The 25,335-nt window shown below is 42.5% G+C and overlaps 1 protein-coding gene across 1 annotated transcript in view; it reads left to right on the forward strand.

The window, feature by feature from the left end:
- The first annotated feature begins 1,468 nt into the window (after positions 1-1,468).
- itgbl1 (integrin, beta-like 1) overlaps positions 1,469-25,335 on the forward strand; it is a 52,744-nt gene continuing 28,877 nt past the window's right edge. Inside the window, exons 1-7 of the mRNA XM_080412653.1 lie at positions 1,469-1,706; positions 4,221-4,420; positions 14,376-14,522; positions 15,935-16,057; positions 18,451-18,591; positions 21,712-21,852; positions 23,306-23,452. Of these exons, the coding sequence (XP_080268779.1) occupies positions 1,615-1,706; positions 4,221-4,420; positions 14,376-14,522; positions 15,935-16,057; positions 18,451-18,591; positions 21,712-21,852; positions 23,306-23,452 (991 nt within the window). The 5' untranslated portion in view covers positions 1,469-1,614. The remainder of the gene's footprint in view (positions 1,707-4,220; positions 4,421-14,375; positions 14,523-15,934; positions 16,058-18,450; positions 18,592-21,711; positions 21,853-23,305; positions 23,453-25,335) is intronic.

Raw genomic sequence — 25,335 nt, forward strand, 5'->3', positions numbered from 1 at the left:
CCACATGACCCACAGTCACAGTTCTTCAATAAACAATTGTGCTCATGTTATAACACAAACAAGACATCTGGCGATGTGATGCAAGGGTGCAGACTAGCCAATAACAACTCAGGACTCCTGGATCGCCGCCCTCCACTCCTTTCTATCCAGCATCAAGGTCCAGAGCTCTGCAGTGTTGCTGGCGCTGCTGCCAGACTCAATGTATCCATCTACTTGGTTCGCCCCCTTCCCCTCCTAGCTATGCTTTGGGTTGGCTCCCACAGTATCAGCGGGCTGGCCACCAGTTCCGGGTGACTGACAAAGTACCCAGCCAGTCTCATCGTTCTCTCCCGGACCTTGTCCATGACCCACGGAAGAGGTCGATGTTTTTGATGTGGTCCTCCAAAGTGACATCAAGCGCCATCCAAGACCTTTAACTTTTTTTTACTGTGTGAGCATCCATATCTCGGCCCTGTAGCAGTAGCCTACTGATTCTACTGTAGACCTCATGAGCCGTACTCTCCCATCTCAGATTTTCAAATTCATACACAGCTTTCCAGGCCCTCCGGGCCTTCAGATCCTGTTCTGTGCGAGGCACTCCAGACAAGACATGTACATGTATATTAAACTATAGAAACAACACTCAATTTAAGATATGCAATCCAATAATATTTATTAACATGACTATCTCACTCAAATCTTGATCAGACAATTTGTCATGTACTAATATACACCTGAAAGTTCTCCATTGACAATTACTTTAATCCTTTCTAACCAACTAACGAAAAACACCACGCATAGTACAATAAAAGTACAATAAAGTCTCTTGGGCTCTATTGCATGCATTGCCAGCAGAATGCAGTACCGTATAGACAGCACTGTACTGTACTGTATGTACTGTGCTGTACTAAGTTTATCCAACTAGTCCTATGGGATATCTCAGTACACAGCAGAATGTATCCTCATATAACCTGGGTAAATTGCAATCTCTAAGAAATATCCATCAGTGTGACATCAGTGGGAAAAATCTCTTTTGTATCTGCTGTATGTGGGGATGACATTATATTCAAAGCTCAATCTCTCTGATTGGCCATCCTCCTTTAAAATCCATCAGCCATCATCCATACTCCACAAAAAAAGGGGCATTGGACAAATAAAAACACCATATTTCCAAATGGCAAAAAAGGAAGAAGAAATGACATTTTTTTAAAGTATAAGCTTGACTGTTTCTAATTACGTCTCCAAATAGTGACTAAACTTTTCTTTTTGGCAGGTTTCCCGTCTCTAACTCCTGGAACTCAGTTTGAGAGTCAACTAATCAAAGGCACTTGTATGGAGAGGGCTGTTGGCCTCTGAAGCGTTTGAGCCAGTTCAGGCCAGCCCGCTGCTCTCTCTCTCTCTCTCTCTCTCTCTATCTCTCTCTCTCTCACTCTCTCTCTCTCTCTCTCTCTCATCTCCCCTTTCTCTCTCTCTCTCTCTCTCTCTCTCTCTCTCTCTCTCTCTCTCTCTCTCTCTCTCCTTCTCTCCTTTTCTCTCCCTTTCCTTCACTCCCTCTCCCTGTCTGTTTAGAGAGAGAAAAAAATTTGGGGGAATTCCTTCGAGCTACTTTACTTCAGGTTTGTGTGGGATTTAAACATGCACACGGAGGCTTTGGTGCAGTCCATGTTTGTTCCATTGCTTCTCATTCTACTCGCTGCTGTCGAGGACACTTTGTTACAGTCACCGAGGTGAGTTTCTACGTAGCTTTGTTGTTTCCTTGTTTGTTTTGGAGGACATCAGAGAGCGAAGAGTGGGAGGGAGAGAGGTGGAGGGTATTGCTGACAAGGGGGAAACTTTTTTGTTACTGAGGATTAAAATATGGTTACAGCTTTAGCAGTGCCTATAGCCTGCACTGTGCTGTGCAGTGTCTTCATGCATAATTAATTTATTGCCATTGAGGACTTTTAAGTATACAAAATATACTTAAAAGTGATAGCATTCTGGTGCCATTTGCACATTATGCATTCTTGTATAACAACTTACAAAAGTGGTCAGAGTTCAAAATAAAACTAATGTCAAGTATATACAGTAGAGCTTTGATTTGGTCCAATATCCATAAGCATGTCACAGTCTACAAATGCACTAAGTTCCTTGTATAGAACAGACAGAATACTCTTTTGGCAGCGTGTCAATTTAACACAGAGATTGTACAAATGATCCCTTCTGGGTGGATGCAGATTGTTTAGAAGTTTAGTTTGAGTTTGGGATGCTTCATCTGTCTTTGCATTGGCCTTTTACAGTGGAGCCCAGACCCTGCAGGGCTGTAAGTGTTACCATATGATGCAGGGTCTGTAAACCTGACTCAGTTGTGGGGGGTTGGGTGGGGGTTGTGTGTGTGTGTGTGTGTGTGTGTGTGTGTGTGTGTGTGTGTGTGTGTGTGTGTGTGTGTGTGTGTGTGTGTGTGTGTGTGTGTGTGTGTGTGTGTGTGGGGGGGGGGGGGTTGGTAGTGTTTAGTCAAAGCAGGTGCATCATGCCTGTTAGTGGCTGCATTGCACGTGTTTTCCCTCCAATCTAGTGTTTATTGAACAATAGTGGTAAACCCACACATGCTGTGCCATTAATTGTGACAGCTTCTGCGAAGCTGCGTGAGTACACACTAGAATTCGCCGTGTTCATTTAACTCTCAGAGTGTATGTAACCAAATGAACCCATAAAGGTCCATTTGGTTACATTTGTATACACTCTCTGAGTTACAAATGGTTATACAGTATTAACACTTTACCGTGTACACAGTTCTGCTTTTTCAGAAGCAGGGGAAAACCACCACTATGTTGTTTGATTACTAATTCTGTCGTCAAAAGTGTGTGAAAGTGAAAAGTGCAGTAACTGAACATTCCCCCTGTGTAGTAATGGAACACATGCTGATTTAGGGAGCAGCAGGAACACTTAAGATGTGTCAACACAGCAAAATCCTGTTTTGAGTGTTAATTTAACCCTGAAAGTGTAAAAATGGACCCTTGCACTCTGTATTTTGCTGCCTACTACTCCCAAACTGGAAAGCTGGACTGTAGAAGGAGAGGGAGAGAATAGAAAGGAATGTCAGAAAGCGACCAAATGAAACAAATCTCACTGAGAGCCCTTGGTGTAAAAACAAAGCTCCAGAACAGCTGTTTGGCTGTGCTCAAAGAAAGGTGGAGTCATTCGTGTGCTGTTTGATTTATTGCCATGATCCTTTTACCCTCCATTTTGTTGTGACCTAGGCCTAAACCTTTTATTTTTCTTGATCTACAGTGAGTCCATAGTTAATTATATCTAGTTTTGCTATATACGTTAATAGTACCATCCCTTGTGTTTTTATAAACAAAGTACAGAGCAGAATAAGAAAAAAAAACGTATCATTCTGTTTTGTTGAATGAGCACTTCTGTACTGTTCAAGGCTAACTTTGAAGAACACAAATCCTGAGGGGGTGCCACAGTGTAGGATTTTGTGTGTTTAGCCTTTTTATGCCCATATGTTATCTTGTACATTCTTCTTTCAACGTGAATATTGTCTTTTTTCCTCTTTTTTTCTGCAATGTATTGTACTTGTGCTTTGAAGTGCTGCAGTAAAACATCAACACACTGGGTTATCCATTACAGAAGAAAAGCTGAAAGAAGAAGCTGCTCACGCCTTGCTTAAAATAGTATGAGAATGAATAGTGTGAGAGTTCATTAATTTCTGACATTGTTCTTCAGAGAGAGAGACTAGGGAACATGCGAAGTATGTTCATATATAAACACAGACTTTACATGAGTTTGCTGGTACACTGGCTATCGATTTGCCATTTATAATCTAATTCTAACGCAGAAATTCACCAACTGTAGATCATTTCTAAAAAATATATAGGCTCATTAGTCTCTTGAGCATATCTTCAGTTAGATCACTTGCTTTATAGTTTCTATCTTCTATCTTTATGCTTATCTTTACCTTTATATTTGAGAAAGTATGTGTAAATCATTTGTAAATGTTTCTTAACACTGTCATTGTTCAGTGTAAGGCACTAAATCCCTCATACATGCAGACATACCTGGCAATACAATTCAGATTCGTCTGATTTGTACAACCCAACAACAAAACCGGCTACTCCCTGTGTCTGTTTGATTGCTTTAGAAATGGCATAATTGGACTCATTTTGCATCAGATTTATATCATATACTACCCTGACCTCCTGAAGGCTTCCCCTTTGACTGGCCCTGGCTCACTCTGCTCTCTTCTCTCCCAGCCAGGGGGGCGGGTGTACACTCTCCTCTGATTCATCGCTACGGCGCTGTCGGACACCTGATGGAAAAATCTGCAGCGGGAGGGGCGAGTGTGACTGTGGTTTCTGCATCTGCCAGGCCAAAGAGCCAGGGAAGTTCTACGGGCCACGCTGCGAGTGCCACGACTGGGTCTGTCCTACACATGATGGGAAAACCTGCAGTGGTGTGTACTATGAGATGATGCTGCATTAACGCTACCATATGTTTGTGTGTGATTAAAGGAGCATGTGTTGTATCATCAAGGCATGCTCTTCTTTTTAATTGGTCCACTGTATGACATGAAGATTTGCAGTAAAAAGTTAAAATGCAGCAGCCAGCTGCACTGTGTGCAGGCGCATGGCTCTGCACCTTTCACCCCAAGTGGGTGTCATATCCTCTGGCTATTAGTGAGCAGTCCTTGAGTGATGAAGCAGATTCACAGGTTCTGGGGCCACAGCATGGAAGCTTGCTGACACACTCAGTTACAGTAGCTGATTCTGATATTAGTCTGATATTCCACTGCTTCCGGTGTGGCATGAATAATTCATCCTGGAGCCATCTTTTCTAACACCTTCCTGCCTTTGTTTAGGCTTTTAATGTTCTGCCTATTTGTTCCATTTATGAGGCCACCGTCATGAATTTCACAGACATCTAGTGGGTTTAACAAGGAACCGACAGGTGGTTTTGAAATAGCAGAGTATTTTGGTCTCACCAATATTGCTCTTTATTTTCTACTGCTGAATCAGGGGCGTCATGTATTGTGTATTTTAGGGTAAATGTCACATAGCTAGCACTTCAAAGAATTCCAGTAGTAACAGACAGCTGGTGCTTCACCTACGTCAGCAAGGCATTAGCTTTTGTCAGAAGGCATAGCTTTGAACTTGGTTGACATTTTACACAGGGAGATATGTGCATCCTCGCCAATCCATAAAGTGATTCTGAGGCTGACAACACAATGCACCCTGAAAGTCTGCATCCTGACAATTTCTGCTATTGACAATGTTGCTCCTTCAACCACTGCTGTTATTCACTGAGCCTCAAATGAAACATACCAAAGCAGAAAAAATAGAATCACAAGAAAAATGGAAATACATGTTTCTGTCTACTTGTTCAATTCCCTCCATATAGAAATGTGACAGAGTTACCCCTATTTTCATATAGTTGGAGACCCATCCGATGTGAATATTTATTGGTTTTTTATTTTATTCTATTCTATACATTTCTTTCTATTGCTAAAATCGGCCACAAAATAACGTTTAGGGACAGTGCCAGCTCCTTTATCCCTAATTCACAGGTAATGGGACGAAATTCACGGCTAGTTGGCAGTGGTCTATTATACTGGGCAAGATTATCTCCTCTGGTTTAAGAACTATCTTCTTAATAGTTGTTGACTGTGTGTTGTCTTGCAGCGTTCTCATTCTGACTATTTATTGTTGAAAAGGGTGTTCCACAAGGTTCCACTTTGGGACAACTTCCTTTTTCTATACCTCAAAACCTACCTCAAAACTGGTTTCATAACAACGAACTTGCAACTATTTAGGCCTATAAACATTTGCTTTAGCAGCTGTTAAAACAGCTGTTTTCTAAATAATAATTTACATCAGGGGATTAATTGTCTGTCTGTCTGTCTGTCTGTCTGTCTGTCTGTCTGTCTGTCTGTCTGTCTGTCTGTCTGTCTGTCTGTCTGTCTGTCTGTCTGTCTGTCTGTCTGTCTGTCTGTCTGTCTGTCTGTCTGCCTGTCTAATGATCAAGTTGATCATTAGTCATTTGTCTTTGTCATTTGTCTAATGAAATAAAATTTAAAGAATTGAATATTTTTTTAATCGTTTTGTCTATATTGACAAATAAAAAGGAAGACAGACTCTGAGTTCTACTTTCCTTATGTGTGTCATTTTGCGATAAAAGAAAGTTCATGTTCATTAATAGACGCTGTGAGAGGAATGAAGCAGTTGCCCTCTTATGAGCCTATATTACACAATTGGCATGACTGTGTTAAGACACCAGCCTCCGTTTAGCCTCCTTTTTCCCATACATTTTTTTATATTTTTGTTCGGCCGGTTGGCCAACCGGCCGAACAAACAATAGATGTTTTCATTTCACTTCAAAATTGAATCGATGAAAATGATTTATTACCAACAGGATAATTCAAGATACCCTAAAAAGATGTCAGATTTAATGTGTGCATGAGTGTTTGCATGTTTGTACCTGCACATGTGCGTGTGTGTGCATGCTTCCGTGCATGCGTGTGTGTTTGCATCCATGCTTGTGAGGACAAGGAGTGATTTATTTGGGCAGACGGGCTGGCTGCTCTCAGGAGCTCATTATGGTTCATCGGTCTGGGGAAAGAAGGCCCTGCTTCAGCCTGATAATGGGGTTTCACACACTGGTCCTCACACTGCAAATGGAACCATGCAGCGGCATCAGGAGAGAGAGAGGGATGGGTCTTCACAACCTAGCACACACACATAAGCTCACTGTTGCAGACACACACACACACACACGCACACACACACACACACGCACACGCACACGCACACGCACACGCACACGCACACGCACACGCACACACACACACACAAACAAATACCCACCAAGTAACGCAACCATACACAAATACACACAAATACCCAACTCAATTGTACACACATGTACTGTATATGTACGCCCACCGGTTTTATTCAAAGCATATTGAGAAAAAGATGAGAACAACATCTGTCTCCAGCTCAGCAGCACAAGCAGCATGCATGGTCCTCCAGCCAATTTTGGTCCCTATGGTTCCCTTATCTCTGCCTCTCACAAATGCCCACTGATAAGATCCTATGGATATTTTTCTTTAGGGGTATTAACTACATGTGTTTTCCATCATCCACAAACATTTGCTCAGCTTGCATTGAAGCTGTCATACCCTGCTATCATCAGTGTAACATTCACATCCACTTGGTCAAAGTAATAATTCGAAACTAAATGCACATGCATTATTATTTGAGTCTATATGGTTATTCAGATTTTTTAATCCATGCAAAAAAATCACCTTTGTATTGTATCCCTAATATACAGTATACAGTACAGTTTATGTTTCTGTCTGACAGCTCTGGACAGATGTATTTATGGGGATATAATCTTGATTAGAGAGATGTTACAAAATAATGCATTACTAAAATATTAATGATGTAAACATAATGAATGAAAAACACAAGGGGGTGTATTAATAGTTGGGCTATAGGGGTATATTTGGGGCTAGCCTATTTTATATAAACTGGACTAGTCCAGAATATACCCCAGGGTATAAAACAGGCTATAGGCTGTTACAAAGCTAATAGACTATAAATCCCAGTCAGCATGGTTGTGGACAGGAACTTTACCGCCACCCAGACCAACATCCCTTCACTTGAGACCAGACCAACATCCCTTCACTTTTGTTTCTTTGATATTTCTTCTTCATCTTTTGCAATTTTGTTGCAGTATGAGAATAAGTTAAAAAAATATATATATTACAATAATAATAATAATAATAGTAATAATTTGCACTTTAATGGTCCAAATGCCATTATGGGGTTTTCATGAGTTTGGTAAGCTTAACAATGCTATTTCTATTGGAGAGAGTTCTTGATTTCAATAATATATCTAATGGGTCCCTTGGCTATTCCAGAAAACGCCACACAATTGTTTGGGAGCAATTATTTGCATTTGCTGCTTGAAAGTTTTAGATACGTTAATTGTCTTGTGTTCCCATTGAGGCTTTGTAGATGGAATACTTTTTTAATTTAAATTGATTTAAAAGTGTTGTACAGGGTCACCCACTGTCTCTGTACATGTTGCTTTCTCTGTAACACATCACATTATTGTGGCAGAACACTGCTATGCTGACCTGCCATAACATCTGTTCAGCAGCTGCAGCAAAACTACCTGTCACTGCACTCATTGGTTTGTTTTTGACTGTGAACTGTTTGTTAGCTTCTGTCCAGTCTCACATGTCTCTCTGTGTGACCTGAAACATGACCTCGGACTAATGCTTTTCAAGTCTTTGAGAAAAACATTGAACATGGCTCATGTGGTTTGTTTTGAGGGATTGTTAAAACATGCGGTCCTTCTGTCGAAACAAACAGTTTTGTTCTCTTTTTGCAGACAAGGCTCAACGTGGCAGTGTTTCCATCGTTGTTCTTTCTTTTTCCTTTCATTAATTTGTGTCTTTCTCTCCTGCTCTCTCACTTAACTTCTCTTTCTGCGTTTTTCTCCTTTTCTCCTTTTCTCTCTTGCTCTTTCTCTCCCTTTCACTCTGTGTGTCTCTGTGGCTGTTTCTGTAACTCTCTCTGGGCTAATAAAAAGAACCAAGTATTTCCCTCTGGTATGCCCAGAGAAGTTGCCAGCTAGCCGTTTTCTGTAATGGATGGTCTTTTTTATTCAGAAGCACCAAGTGAGGCCTAGGGCACTACAGGCTAGCATAGCTAGCAACTTGTAAGCCATTACTATTATAATATTGAGTTGCAGTCCAGTCCATGTCACGTTTATTCTTCATTTGCATTTAATGACTCTTTATTCAGGCTCCTTATCTAAAAGATTCATTGTAGAGTGACTTTTATTGTGCACACAAAATGTTTGCTCAAGCAGGTCAATGGGTGTCTTTTCTGTATCATCCGCCAAGCCACTGATGCGTTACGCGGCTGAGAGCCAAGTATGTCTCCAGCCTGGAACAATCTGTAACTTTATGACTGGGGCAGACTTTATCATATCAGTGTCCTTCCCTCGCTGTCTCAAAGGAGAGGTTGAAAGCAAGAGTGCATGTGCACGACAAATACAGTACACCCTTTCCTACCTGATGGATAGCTCTGCTGGAGCTCTGTCAAAGCACTTTTAATTGTGTGTTTGTCTCACTCTCAGTTTTTCAAATCAATTCTCTCTCTCTCGCTCGCTCTCTCTCTCTCACTCTCTCTCTCTCGCTCTCTCTCTCTGTCTCAGGCTGTGGATTTTTCAGTGCTTTGGTTCTGTTACTGGCTCAGCACCCGCAGCCTCCTTTGCTCCCTGCCAGAGCCAGAGGAGATCCCACCTCAGGGAGCTGTTATGTCAGAGGCACACAGGAAGTCAGTTTGGCCGATGCTGCTTCCAAATCTAAAGTCCTCCTGATGTGCTACAATATGACAGTATTACATAAGATGCTGCAGGTGCTTCCCAAATGGACTTGTTACGTCTGCTGATATCAGCTGAATAAGCTGGGCCAGCCTGCAAAAAAATCACCAGTGGTGCAGACTGTACATTGAATCCTTGGTTGAATATTTATTATAAATATGAATTACTGACATTTTCTTGCTAAGTTTTCCCAAGTTGTTGATGTTAACAGTATCACAGGCACCCTCTGGGCTGCTGATCATGGAAACACAGTGGATTGCAATCCTTGAGCTATTTCAGCCAATTATGTCGTTCCTTCGCCTAGATGTTGTTTTTCTTTTCCTTTTTTCTTTCAAGTGCATGTTTTGATGTGCAATAATTCAGATGTTCTGAGCTCTCCTAGGCAGTATGCCTGTGTGGTGAGTCACCTAATGGTTCCAGTGTGGGCTACAAAGAGAGAAAGGCACTTGAATCTGGTCAGGTCTACCAATCAAAGGCATTCTTGATTGGAGTCCATTATACGCCTCCGGAAGACGTCATCTTCAAGAAACTAGATTTTATTTATTTATTCTTGTCGCATGTCAAGATACTAAGAATGGTGTGAGTCATGTTACCCAGAGTTATTAGTGAGGTCAGTCTGCAGCCTCATAAGTCAAGTGTAGGCACAGATGTCGTCTATTTAATCTTTGTTGTGCATACCCGTGAGGATGATGGCAGGACTCTCCTTTGTTCTGGGGCTTGTGCACACAGAGAATGAGTTATTACCTGAGACAGGTGTCTTCTAGCTGGCTCCCACAGAACATGAGCTGACGTGCTGTCGTTTCACGCTTCGGAACCCACAGGGAGAGGCAAGCAATGAGGAAATAATTACTACAATGAGTACCTTGTTATGTGGAGAACATGATCTCAACAAACTGAATGGGGAAATGTCATCTGGATAGCAAATGTCAGGTGCAAGACATAAATAAGCACACAGACAATCTCAGGTGGCTTTTATTTACTACGTTTGCAGATGGGCTGCATATCATTTATGTATGTTTTGCATTAGAAGTTTGTTCTACTGGAAATTACTCATAGCTGTCGAGAGATTGCCATTAGTAATATAATGTGTTGCTTAGTGAGTTGGGATCTGAATACCCATAAGCTTCACTGTACAGTACCTACAGTATCTAACAAGAACACCCAATCATGGAGAACAATCTCATTATGAACTGTTTAAATCTTGGCTTTGTGCATCATTCAAGCAAGTAATGAATCAAGATTGCATTGTTATTATTCTGTCCCTAACCAACCTATTTCCTAGTTTACCTCCATCCGAATGCACTGTTTATCACTGAGTGGGGGGTGTTGTGTGCGGATTTGTAAACGTGAAATTAGCCAGCCGTATGACTCACCCACCACCTTCTCCCCATCAACACGTTATCCCAGCAACGCTGCATCACCTATTATTACTGCCATAGCTGCTGGCACTGATTTACCCTCTCTCTGAACCCCCATTGGCTATATCTGGGTGCTAGTAGTGACTGGATTGGCTAGGCGCAGCTGTCCGTCACAGCAGCGTGGCTCAGACACCCCCAGGGCAGTGGTGAATTACTGCCCAGGAAGCACATGCCATAGATAAACTGTGGACAGACAGACAGCCTCCCACACATACATAAACTTTCGCCCACCCGATAAGGAGGGACCCAATTTATGTCAGAATGATTGTCAAGCTGAGATTAATGGATGCCAGTGGGTGGCTGCGACTTTGTAATATCCTGTTGAATTAAGTCGTGAGGGTTAAGAAATCAAATTTGAGATTTATAGGTCTACTGTATCTGTACTTGCATCTAGGAGTGCCAGGTAATACCAAGGAAATGCGTCAAAAATCCTTTAAAATGTTTTTTCAATGCACAGAAGCAGATAATGAAATAATTTGATTTATGCAGAGGTTCTCTTGTCATTGAGTATCACTGTAACTTTGCGCCTGGTGTCTATTTTAAAGTTATTTCCACTGAACATGCCATACTGTAAGTAGATGACAATGAAACATGACAAATATAATAGATCATTTCTTATTAACAAAATCTTTCTCTGTACCCCTGATGTGATTTGCTCTGTTGACTGGAACCCCACTCCCAGCCTTATTTTTAGCTGTGCATGACTGTTGAAGGTTATTCAAACGGAAGCCATCTTTCTGAGGTGTTCCCTAATGTGCTGACAGCTGTGATGACAGCTTCAACACACCGACCGTTGAATGCAGATGAGAATACAGTCATAATGCAGGCAGCTATAGCAACAGACCTCAGTGTATACCCCTGCATTTACTCGTGGTGTTCTGTAACTATTTATACAGTATGGCAATATACAGTAGTAGCACTAAAAGAGAATTCTTATGTGTTTGACTTAATGATGTTATATTTCTAGAAACGTTCCACGATGGGTACAGCATATAAATATATTGTGTGTGTGTGTGTGTGTGTGTGTGTGTGTGTGTGTGTGTGTGTGTGTGTGTGTGTGTGTGTGTGTGTGTGTGTGTGTGTGTGTGTGTGTGTGTGTGTGTGTGTGTGTGTGTGTGTGTGTGCGTGCGTGCGTGCGTGCGTGCGTGCGTGCGTGCGTGCGTGCGTGCGTGCGTGCGTGCGTGCGTGTGTTTATTATCCAGACAGAGTTTACCGATAGCTCCTCACCACAGCTTCTTATAGAGTTTACAACATTAAAGCAATATAGAGGTTTGATTTCTGCTGTATTTGTTTTAATCTGTTTATATATTTCAGTGCGTGTGTGTGTGTGTGCGCGCTTGTGCGTGTGTGTATTTTCCCTCGCAATGTCCCTTTGGTGTTCACTGGAACGATGCACAGCATCATTTTACCTCAACCTGCTGCTGAGACACTCACTCCCGGGACGTATCGATAATGATCATCAGAGTGGGACTACTGTATACCCGGGCTATTGTTAGGGACTGATGGATAGCCCTTGAAGAGGACATCGCATTTACATGATGAACGAGACAGAGGCATGATTGAGTGTGACACACAAGGCCCCTTGCGGCAAAACGCAATGGGGCCAACATTTATAATAAGTTGTCAACAGCTTTCATTTGCATCGCATGATTTTTCCCCTGCATTTCATATTTCACAATTAATGCTCACTTCCACCATTAGAAATGGTGAGAAATAGTATAGCTGACACTGTACGTGTTCTCTCAATGCTGAAGAAAGCTCTGCATGTTTGAACTATGTGATTAAAAAATATTATATATTTTTGCATTTACAGTAATGACAGCTATGGACTAATAGGTACTCCCTCCCTCTGTGTCTGTATACTAGATCTTATACAGTATGTATTGCTCTGTGTACGTGTGTGTGCACAAGCGTGTGAGAGAAATGGACAGGCAGAGAGAGAGAGAGAGAGAGGGAGAGAGGGAGAGGGAGAGGGAGGGAGAGAGAGAGAGAGAGAGAGAGAGAGAGAGAGAGAGAGAGAGAGAGAGAGAGAGAGAGAGAGAGAGAGAGAGAGAGAGAGAGAGAGAGAGAGAGAGAGAGACATTCTCTTCAATGTAGTTGTCCATCAATCATCTGAGCAAAGGTGAAAGAGACAGTGGAACCTATTACCCTGGCCTGTTTTCAACTCTTACACAAGCTGTTATGTAGGTCTGGCCTCATAGAAAACCTGGCGTAGACATCAGAGCCTCCGTAAGAATGTGCTTGCCTATAAAACACTGTGCCTTCATACTTTGTTTAAAAAAATAAAATGGAAGATGAGTGAAGTTAAATGAAGGTGACCATGACACCGCGGATCTCCATATATGGGCATAATCTCACATAGACAGACAAGCAACTTGAAATAGACCATATTCACACGGCGGCCATTTTGCTATAAAGTTAATGAAATGTCACACTGTTGGGATGGCATTTATTCAATGCAAAATGCAAAATGGCCGCTGTGTGAATATAGTCAAAATTGTACATAAACATAGACAATTTGCACTGTGTGGGTCTGAAAAAGGGTCTGTCTGTCTGTCCTTCTGTCAGTGTGTCTGTCTGGAGCTAACGTTGCAAACCACTGGACAGATCAGTGCCAATGTTTTGCGAATTAGAATCCGACTAATTGCTGTTCACAAATGTTCTAAACCTTTATTTTGAAATATTCTATTTTTTTTTATGAAGGCAATGTGGCAATGTGGATTGCCCAAATTTGGGCACAGATTACCTCATTGGCTAGACTCATTGAGAGCCATGCCACCTACAGTATAAGGAAGTGAATGGCGGTCAAATCGGGATGAAACCTTGCCCAAATATTGAGTCATACGTCATAGATGTGTCGTTGATAAAGTAAAGTAAAGTAAAGTAAAGTAAAGTAAAGTAAAGTAAAGTAAAGTAAAGTAAAGTAAAGTAAAGTAAAGTAAAGTAAAGTAAAGTAAAGTAAAGTAAAGTAAAATAATCACAACTGATAAATAAAGGGGTGTAGGGGGGTGTTGTCCGCTTAGCTTAGGTATGACTGCCTGCTTTAGTTATGTTTTGTTTTATTTTAGGTATTTTATGTTGTTTTATCTATTTGTTCTGTTGTGTTGTTGGTTTTTGTCTGTTATGTTATGTCATGTTTATTTGTTGAAAAATGAATAAATACCTTAATTACAAAAAAAAGTAAAGTAAAGTAAAGTAAAGTAAAGTGAAGTAAAGTAAAGTAAAGTAAAGTAAAGTAAAGTAAAGTAAAGTAAAGTAAAGTAAAGTAAAGTAAAGTAAAGTAAAGTAAAGTAAAGTAAAGTAAAGTAAAGTAAAGTAAAGTAAAGTAAAGTAAATAGCATGGCATTAGTACCAGCAGTATGGCATGTAGGCTATGACATGCCATACTGCTGGTATGATCCGTTAAATCCACTTACTGCTCATTGGTTTATTGTGTGTATTACAAGACAGTTGGCGGCTCTAACTTTCGGTACACAACTTGTGTATTCTGTGCAGGACCATAATACTGTATATCCAGCTTGATGTACTTCTCAGTTTGCACTCTCTGCATGAGATACTGTATACAGTATGTAATGTATGTATTCATTTTCCTTGCAGACCGTGGCTACTGTGACTGCGGGACATGTGAATGTGATGAGGGCTGGCATGGAGAATCCTGCCAGTTTCAGGAGGAGTGTAACTTATCCAACAAGAAGAGCAAAGAGCTCTGCAGGAACCCACAGGGAGTGGTCTGCTCCAATGGAGGTACCAGGACCTACACAAAAGCAGAAGAACACATGCACGATTGCACGTGCATACACAAACACCTACACCCATTTCTACATGGGCATGAACGCACACACCTCAGGGAACTTTGATTTGATTCAAACCTTCACTAACTTATTTATAAACAAATACACTCATACATATACTCACACCTATGTACACCTTTTATTACTTACAGCTGCTGACCCACATAAACCTGCACTTTTCTCATGGGGGATAGTTAAGGATAATTTAATCTCACTCACCATCATTATATGAAATATGTTTATTTTGCTAACTCAGGTACAATTAACACATTCATGCATGAAGGAGCTTCAACCCATCAAGGGGAAGATTGAAGGCTTGAGTTAACATTATTGTACTGTAAGTACTGTAAGTAGGGATCATTGAAATTCAGTCTTTAATCTAACAAGCCAGAGTCTTTTGGTATTTTTTTAATTTTGTATGTTTCTTTGGATGCACATGGTGTCAGTCCCCAGTTTGCATATTCATGTCTGTGGGCACATGTGGTTAAGCAGTGGCAGACTGAAGACACACACACCGTGAGATGATGTCTGGGTTAAGGTCGTTTTCCTCATGCTGACAAACCCATACCTACCTAGGCTTAACCTCACAACTGGCCCACCATACCTGCAGCGAAATAGAGGATGTGATCAGTGTATTCTTTGCTTGTGTGTGTGTATTCTTTGCTTGTGTGTGTGTATTCTTTGCGTGCGTGCGTGCGTGCGTGCGTGCGTGCGTGCGTGCGTGCGTGAGTGCGTGCGTGCGTGCGTGCGTGCGTGCGTGCGTGCGTGCGTGCGTGCGTGCGTGCGTGCGTGCGTGCGTGCGTGTGTGTGTGTATGTGTATGTGTACGCGTGCTTGCGTGTAGCATCTTTCAGTGTCTGCATGTGTGTGGCCTGTTCAATTGCGAGCGGATGCTAATTTATTCACAGCAGTTGTCATCCAGCCTTCCAGCCCTAAAGCTTATCGCTAGCTCAAAAACTACACACAAAGCATGCAAGTGCACACACACACACACACACACACACACACACACACACACACACACACACACACACACACACACACACACACACACACACACACACACACACACACACACACATCCATCACCACCGCCACTGCTACTTCCAACATTCATAAACCAGGCTTGAATTCCTGTCACACAGATACACAGACGCAGTCTCCAATGCACATCTGCAAACCAGCTGGGTTCTTGGCCCTGAAGTCAATTGCATTAACACATGCATTGCACGCATGCACACAGGCAGGCATGCACACAAACACACATACAACCACACTTACAAATACACAACCTGCAACCATACCTCTTTATTAAACAAATGTGCACACATATTTGGCTGAAGGTTTTCTTTTTTGTCCATGATAGGCACCTGTCATTGCGGCAGCTGCATGTGTGACGACCCGGATGGCAGGGGCCTGGTGACGGGACGCTTCTGTGAGTGTGATGACAGCGAGTGTCTGGATGAGGACACAGGAGAGGTGTGTGGAGGTATGCCCCATGGCTCTTAATCTCTGCCCCTCACTTTTTCTTTCCCCCCCAAACACAAAAGAGACCCAAAAGAAGTGTCCATGTTTCATACTTTTCTGTCTGGGTAGAAGGAAAAACAAATGCTTCTTTGCCTTGCAATCACTGTTGTGACAGCGTGATATTTTATTACATTGAACCGTATCCATTATGAGGTTGTGCTACTGCTTAAACATGAGCCTTGGGATCACTGTAGGCAATTTATTATTGTCTTGTTTGTAACTATCACTCACACACAGCCCGTGCTGTGATTTTTTTTTTACCTGTTGATTTTCACCTATAAAGACAGTCATCCATCATCGGCTGCATGCTAAATCAAAGGACACAGAATTGCCCCTTACACAATTTGAAACACGTTCTCTTAAGAAAAGCTCCCAGGCCCCACATGTTCTATAAAGGTTAATTGGAAGTTAATTGTACAATGACCTGTCGTCTATGCTGCACCTCACAGTTTTAGCTACTCCTCCCTGTGTTCCCTCAGGTTTGCCAGGTCCTGCTTGTCAATGTTAATTAGCCATTCAGTAATTTCATTTTGAAAAACACATTATGGCCTCTCCCCATTAGGAGGAATTGTGAGGAACAAAGTCATTAGAATCTGTCCAAGTATTCAAAGCGGCCATGCTGAATGGGCCTCTATTAACTACGGTGTAATTAAATTCAAGAAGGAAACAGATTTTTGAAAAGTGGACAGAGGCTCTTTTTTATGTGAGCCCTGTTACATTAACTTTTGATTGTTGCTAATTTAAAAACCAACAAACACACTGTAAAACGTCATGCAAGGTAGTGTGGAAAACATTTAGGCAGCAATTTGCATTATCCTTTCAAATGGTATGCTTCTGAATTGCTGCTCTGCCTTCAGAGTAAAGTTGGGTGTCTACTGTAGTAGTGACAACTCTGCCTCAACTATCAGTCATAGCCAAAAAACAAGACAGAGATGATCTCCTATAGTCTGTTACGTTACATTGTTGCACATGTTACATTCATATGAAATGAATACATTGTATTCTTTTTTTTATTGCATTTAATGATCAAAATACAACTATTACTATTACTACTACTACTATTGTTACACAAAATATGTTACACATGTTACAGCAGCTCCACAGTGAGTGACTAGAAGATTCTAAATTTCAGGTTCCTGGGTTAATATCTATGGAGAAGGATGCAAATTCTTGTTCAGAATATAGCATTCCTATAAAGAGAAATTAACACTGAATCTAAGATAAATGTATATATACAATGTTGATTCTCTTGTTCTTTGGAAATACTCGTAGTACCATTTTACTTGCTGTGATGGAAGAAGTACTCACATGTTTTACTTAAGTAAAAGTATCAATACTGCAATGTGGATAGACTCTGTTACAAGTACTGTAGAAGTCCCATATTCAAAATGTGCTTGAGTAAAAGTGTTAGTGTGTTTGTAATAATAATCAAAATGTACAAAGTAACTAGTACCTAAAGTTTTCATATAATTGTAGTGGAGTAAAAGTACAATATTTTCCTCTGACATGTAGTGGGGTAGAAGTAAAACTAATTGGAAATACTGAAGAAAGTAGAAATACCTCAAAATTGTACTTGAGTAGTGTGTACATGTACTTAGTTACTTTACACCACTGTTTACTTGATTGATGGAGACGAGGTTGAGGTCATGGAGGAGCACAAGGACTCATTATAGACAATATGCTCTATGGGACCAATGTTCCGAAGCCATCAAGCAACAGTAATTCATTTAGATTCTCAAGGAATTCTACTCTTCTAAAGTGGACTGTTCCATTATGTTTTATTATTCCACAAGACATCTGTTGAGAGTATTCTGCCCTGATCTGTTAGTTTGGAAATGCCAAAGTGACATGAAAATATTCTGGGGAAAAATAGTCATGCCATGCATGTACCATAACCCAATCTTGAAAGATCAAAGGTGAGCAACTAACTGACGTAGATTGATATGCCCGTAGGTTATAGAATCAGTTCCACATTCATCCCCTCAGCCATTACTCACCTTAACAAGGAGGCAAAAATTGCTATAGGAATGTTATTATGTTTTTTTGACGATCAATTGTAATTCATGTGTCTTTATGTAATTGTCATCTTAACGTGTAATGCTGGGTTATGTATTTTAGAATGCTGCAAAACAAATATAATTTAAGGACATTAAAATGTTTTTATTGTGCTCACAGTACGACATTATGTTGGATTGCAAGGAAAAAAATCTTGTTTTGACCCCTGTGTATTTCTTTTACACTTACAAACTATACAAATTGATATAATTGAGTGAGTCACTGTATCAATAGGTAGAATGGTGTGCTTCGAGTGGTGACATCATACGCTGTTTGTGAATTATTCCATTCTGCTTCCAGGCCATGGACAATGTTACTGTGGAAACTGTTACTGCGCCGCCGGTTGGCATGGAGACAAATGTGAATTCCAGTGCGACATCAGCCCATGGGAGAGCAAGCGGAGATGCACGTCTCCAGATGGCAAGATCTGCAGCAATAGAGGTCTGGTTCCAGAGGGAAAGATAAAGACACACAGACACGGAGGGAGGGAGAAAGTGTACCGGATGGGGCATGCCCATAGATTTATATCCAATATAGCCTGTGAGAGGAAACTGGTATGAATATGTAATCTATATTGTGCTCTGCAATTCAATTATGGCTATGTCCGTGATATCAACGCCCACATCTGTTGCTGTCGTTTTAATTGGTGAGATAGTGCCGTCTGTGTTTTCCCTTCCAAGCATAGCTGGGGGTATTACAACGTGACAATGTGCATACTGTAGGATGACAAGAATCAATTTTTGGTATTTTTCTTAAACTATTACTGCTTCCCAGAGTGAATGGAGAAAGAAAGCGAGAGAGAAAGCGAGAGGGAAAGCGAGAGAGAAAGAGGCAGTGAGAGAAGACAGAGAAAAGACAAATGGGAAATAAATCCCTTCATTGTGTGAATTTCACTGAAACTCATCAGAGGTGTGCAGACAGGCGGACAGAGATAATAAAAAAAAGTCACAGTAACCTAGCAGAAATCATCCCAGGAGGCTTAAGAACAGCTCTCAAATTAATTACTGTGGGGCAGCTGAAATCTGAATAAGTGCTACATGGACTGAGCCCCATCTCCCAGCTGAGTTTCTCATTTGTGGTCAACAACTGTCAACTGCATTTTCTTTCTCACTGTAGTTTTGCTCAGTCTCCATAATGGAGCTTTCTCCACACACGGTAGGGTTGTGACAGACAAAAGGATCAGAAAATGAACATCCATGTTCATTTTCAAAATGAACATCATCTCTTTAGTTAATTGAGAAATACTAGACCAGTGCCGGTTGGGCACCGGCCTATACTCAAGAACGATGCAAGTCGGGAATGATGCAAGTTGAGAATACAGGCCATCCTGGCTATGCAATGCCTGTTGCCAGAGTACCCGTCGTATCTGTCTGCTGTCTCTGTCCCTTTTATGGCCATAATGGAGATCTCTGTATCTGTCTGTCTGCCTGTGTAAATGTTATGCCCATATATGGAGATCTTTGTCTCTGTCTGTCTGTGTCCCTTTTGAGTTCTGTGTCAGCCATGCCCAAATATGAAGTCCACGCCAGTGTATGACGTCAGTACTATGACTTCATATTGATAACATCAGGGTACTCCATACTGTATGGGGATTTACAGATGTATCGATATTTTGGGGACAATCACTGATTCAAATTTGGTTGTTCCAAATTAAGAGTGGGAAGTCTCGACCGAGAGACTTCCCACTCTTAATTCCCACTCGGTTCAGTGTTAAGTCTAGCGGTCGAGCGGTTCTCGAGATACAAGGGAGAAAAATACTCACACGCACACTCGACATTTGGTACATACTATATATAAAGAAGGATTTCTCAAACGTTCCTGCCATAGCTTAATCTTTTTTATTTGGTAGGGGGGGTTAAACTTCAATGGTAGCGTGACATGAAACTATAATCTTCTTTTTTCAAATCCTTCAAAAGAACAGCCATGATAAGAATTGCAGAGCGGCCTCAATAGAGGTCTCGACTACACATGCTGATGTCTTTGCATCATCTCATAGAAATGCAAGGCATTATGTACTATAAGCCTGCAAAGTGCCTGTGTGCCCTACCATTATCCCCCATCTGTAGCTCGCACACAAATGTGTGTGATTTGACTGACAGTTCTAGATGACTACCTCGTACTCCCCCCCCAGCTCTCTGTTCAGCTCATATCTTTGCTCCAGCTAATAATACGCTCTAAATTGGCACACCATCAAGATTCCAACAAGCAAGCCACGCTCCAGGCATATACCTAATGCATTCATATGAGATAAAAAATCATTGGAAAAAATACAACAAGAAAGAGAGGTTTCCGCATAACACTGTGTGGCAAGAATGACAGCTCAATCACAGGCGTTCCAAGGGCTTGCCTCTGACAAAAGTGAACACAATGGATGCACGGCTTGGTATTCTCTAATGACGGCCCCTTTTTATAGAAGCTTCTGAACAGTAGCTGGTACAGAGGTGCTGCACTCTGCTCAGAGGAGCGGGCATGACATTGCCAGCGGACATGAAAAAGCAGGGCTGTATAAATCGGGGGCTCCAGGGTTGTGAGGTACTGTAGGGAGGGAGAAGGGACCCAGAAGCCAGGGGCCAGGTCTGCCGCACACCAGCTCCAGCCAAGAGGCTTGCCAGCTGGCCCAACTCACCCCCAGGGTTCCCCCCTTGCTCTGTCACTGCTGATAAGAGAAAATGGGATTTCCACTGGCTGCTGCTCAGCTAGTGCCCTGGCTTAGTCTCGATAGGAAGAGAAAGAGAGATAGAGGCACAGATGGAGAGGGAGAGAGCAAGACATACATACATACATACATACATACATACATACATACATACATACAAACAGACAGACAGACAGACAGACAGACAGACAGACAGACAGACAGACAGACAGACAGACAGACAGACAGACAGACAGACAGACAGACAGACAGACAGACAGACAGACAGACAAGCTGACAGGCATTAAATAAACGGACAGACAGGCCGTGAGGAAAGACAGAGACAGTGTAACTTGTGTCCCCCCCTCCCTCTTTTTTAGCTTCTGGGAACTCAGATTACATCCTTCTAGTTCTTTCAGCCATCATTGTGGTGTTCAGGCCAAGGAGTCAGAGCTCTTGGGGGTCGGGGTGTCTGCCTCTCTACCATCCATGCCTCCTTTCCAATTAAGTTTCTCTTCCGCTAACTGTCTCAGAGTGCTCCTAATCCTCAAACTCAACAGGCCATGCTACCACGGCTCTTGTCTTTTCAAGAAGGGTTTTATAGATGATGATTGCGACTTAACTTTTTACATAATGCACAATCCTTTATTTTTGGTCTGAGCTGAGGCATAAATAATCCATACATTTGGAAAATTAAACCAATGTGTTTGTGTGTGTGTGTGTGTGTGTGTGTGTGTGTGTGTGTGTGTGTGTGTGTGTGTGTGTGTGTGTGTGTGTGTGTGTGTGTGTGTGTGTGTGTGTGTGTGTGTGTGTGTGTGTGTGCGTGCGTGCGTGCGTGCGTGCGTGCGTGCGTGCGTGCGTGCGTGCGTGCGTGCGTGCGTGTGCGTGTGCGTGTGCATGTGCATGCATGTGTTAACGTTGTATAGGGACCTGTGTGTGTGGGGAGTGTACATGCTACGACGTAGACCCCTCCGGAGACTGGGGCGATATTCACGGAGACACCTGCGAGTGCGACGAGAGAAGCTGTCACGCAACGTACGACCGATACACGGATGACTTCTGCTCAGGTCAGTGCCCTGATGGCTCTGTAGCAGGAAAACCTAAAAGTGGAATGTGTGCACTCGTCTCAAACGACAATCACTTGCATAGCTCAGATGTGAACTATAAGTGAGTGCTGCTCTTATTTTCAAGTCTTTAGCAAGAAACACGTGACAAATGTCAAGATGCAACAGCTCTGTGCAGGGCCTCCTTAGAGGTTATATGGCCGCTGACCAATCAGCGTGAGCTAAAGCCATACAGTACCATGCTTAATGAAGCAAACATTGCAGATAGATTTGTCACGGACTCACGGCTGAGGAGACATGGAGTTTATTCAGGCTCAAAGGAACCAAAACAAAGAGCAGAAAACTGCAGCCTTTGATGGTTCACAGAATAGCTGCATACCAGCAAAGGTGAGGCACGCCAGCAACACTCCTTCTGTGTCCTGAGCCAACTCTCTCCCCACACTGTTGCGGATAGTAATGTAATTTATTAACATAAAGCATTAATATTCTGTAAGTATATTACGGATTTCAGCAGCAACAGCAACAAAACACACTTCCCATCTGGTGGTAACATTTTATGGCCATTTAAAAAAAAGAAATCTCTAGTTCAGTATACAGTATAGTATAATTTGCTCTGTTTGCAGTTTTTTTTTCTCAAAATAATTAATGAACAAAACGTGATGGATACTACTGTACATCTGTGCCTGCAGTGCATAAAGGTAATAATTATTATGACAGAGATTTGTCATAACATCCCAGACCATGGTGCTCAGCAGCACTTTGGAGCAGTGCTTGGCATCTTGCCAGTTTGCTTCTGACTGCAGGTCACAGTCACACAAGGGTGCATGTTTCTTCTTCTTCTTCTTCTTCTTCTTCTTCTTCTTCTTCTTCTTCTTCTTCTTCTTCTTCTTCTTCTTCTTCTTCTTCTTCTTCTTCTTCTTCTTCTTCTTCTTCTTCTTCCTTTCTCTCTCTCTCTCTCTCTCTCTCTCTCTCTCTCTCTCTCTCTCTCTCTCTCTCTCTCTCTCTCTCTCTCTCTCACACCAGTTGATGTGATTGATGATGATTATCCAGGAGCTAGCCTTTCATTTTCTCTCCGCTAGATGTCCAGTCGGATGCCCCCCCCCCTCCAACCCAACCCACGGTCTGTCTTCCCTGTCTCCATCTTCTCCCAGGACTCCCACCCCCTCCTCCTCACACCCCTCACCCATTCAGCCCTCGGGCCCTCCTGCTCTGTGTCCGTTCTACTTCACGTTCTCTCTTTCTCTCTGTTTCCGCTTGTTTGGCTTTGCTTCATGCACACACACACACACACATGCACACACACACACACACACACACACACACACACACACACACACACACACACACACACACACACACACACACACACACACACACACACACACACACACACACACACACACACACACACACCTTAGACCTCACCCCTTCCCGTCTGCCCTCTCTCCCATGGCAGGTCATGGACAGTGTAACTGTGGGAGGTGTGACTGTAAGGAGGACTGGTCGGGGAAGAAGTGCGAGCATCCTCTGTCCTGCGGCCTGTCCCCGGAGAGCAGTCTGAAGAAGTGCCGGGGAACGTCCAACTTGCCTTGCTTCGGACGAGGTACCCTCTCAGCCCCCCCCCCCCTCCCCCCACCCCACCCTGCACTCCCCTGCTGTTGCCATGGTTACCATAGCCAACCTGTACGGTCTAGTCACCTCACCCTGTACCATAAACTAAGGGCTTACAGTATACTGTATACAGTGTGTGTGTGTGTGTGTGTGTGTGTGTGTGTGTGTGTGTGTGTGTGTGTGTGTGTGTGTGTGTGTGTGTGTGTGTGTGTGGGTGGGACGATATATCGATATCGCGATATATCGCGATACTTTCTACCGCGATAACTAATCGATATACTGCCGAAAAATATCGATATTCATTTTTTTTATTTATTTTTTAAGTTTGTGATACGTTGTTTTTCCTACTCTGTATTTGTGTAATGATGATTTTGAACTGTTTGGTGCTATTTTATGTGTTTATGAATTGAATACAAGGACTATCGTGATATATCGTTGGTGAAATTTCATGCAATATATCGTGATATCGCAATATATCGATATTTTCAGATATCGTGATATATCGTTGGTGAAATTTCTTGCAATATATATTGAATATCGTGATATCGCAATATATCGAATATCGTCGAATATCGTGATATATATTGTTATCGTGGGCCTAATATCGTGATATATATCGTATCGTGAGGTACCCATATCGTCCCACCCCTAACGCACACACACACGTACTGTTTGTATATATATGTACGCACGTACATACATATATATATATACACACAGTACGTGTGTGTGTGTGTGTGTGTGTGTGTGTGTGTGTGTGTGTGTGTGTGTGTGTGTGTGTGTGTGTGTGTGTGTGTGTGTGTGTGTGTGTGTGTGTGTGTGTGTGTGTGTGTGCGTGCGTGCGTGCGTGCGTGCGTGCGTGCGTGCGTGCGTGCGTGCGAGCGAGCGAGCGAGCGAGAGTGTGAGTGAGTGAGTAATGAGCGTAACTGGCCAGCTACAGTGTGAGCCCAGGCTGGAACGTCTTCTTCAATAGTACTAGCTGTGGGTCGATGTGTCTAGATTTATTACAGTGCACTATACGCTTCATTAGTGGTCCTTCTGGAACAGAGGCTGCTTGTCGTTCTAGAGTCTCCACAAACGTCGGATCTAATTACTAATATCAGATTCTCGCTGAGGCAACGATGGAAACTTCTCGTGCACTCTTACACACACGGAGGCCTGGCCTGTGTTTCCTCTGTTGTCAGAGTCACGTACCCTGGAGTCCTTTCAGACAGACGATGACAAGAAAAGTTGGGGAACAGATGGATGTAAAACAGTGAGGCACATCCTAGGGGCGAGAGAGCCAACATATGTCATGGAGAGACTGTTTGTGTGTGTCTTGCACTGTGTGAACATCGTTGCTGCAGTGTGTTTGGCTAGAGCTGTCTAAAATATGTGCGAGCACAGAACTGGACCCAGTAGAGCATGCTGAATGTTTGTCCAAACAAAACCATGTGCTCCCTCCCTGAAGGCGTTTTCTCTTCCTGTTTCCAAAACGATGAGGGAACATGCTTCACTGACCTTTTGGCGGGGTTTTTTAATGCCTATTGCCGAGGCTACTACTACTGCCTGTGTGTGTTTGTATATATGTACTGGGCAGGTGCCCGTTGCGTACCGGCCGACTCTTTGGGAACGATGCAAATACGGAATGCATGGCCCACCTTGTTATGCAATACCCGTTATACTCGCTGTTCGAGTACCCGTTGTGACCGTCTGTCTGTCTGTGCCCCTTTTGTGCCCATATATGGAGATCTCTGTATCTGTCTGTCCTTGTCCCTTTTATGCCCATTATATGGAGATCCCTGATGTTATCCGACTGACTCGACGCCGGGCTCTGCACTCCCTCGGGTCGTGTGCCGAATTTGACGTTGGCCGGTCAAACGGTTCTCGAGATAT

The sequence above is a fragment of the Gymnoscopelus braueri genome (assembly GCF_963280865.1).
Source record: "Gymnoscopelus braueri genome assembly, chromosome: 18".
Lineage (NCBI taxonomy): Eukaryota > Metazoa > Chordata > Actinopteri > Myctophiformes > Myctophidae > Gymnoscopelus > Gymnoscopelus braueri.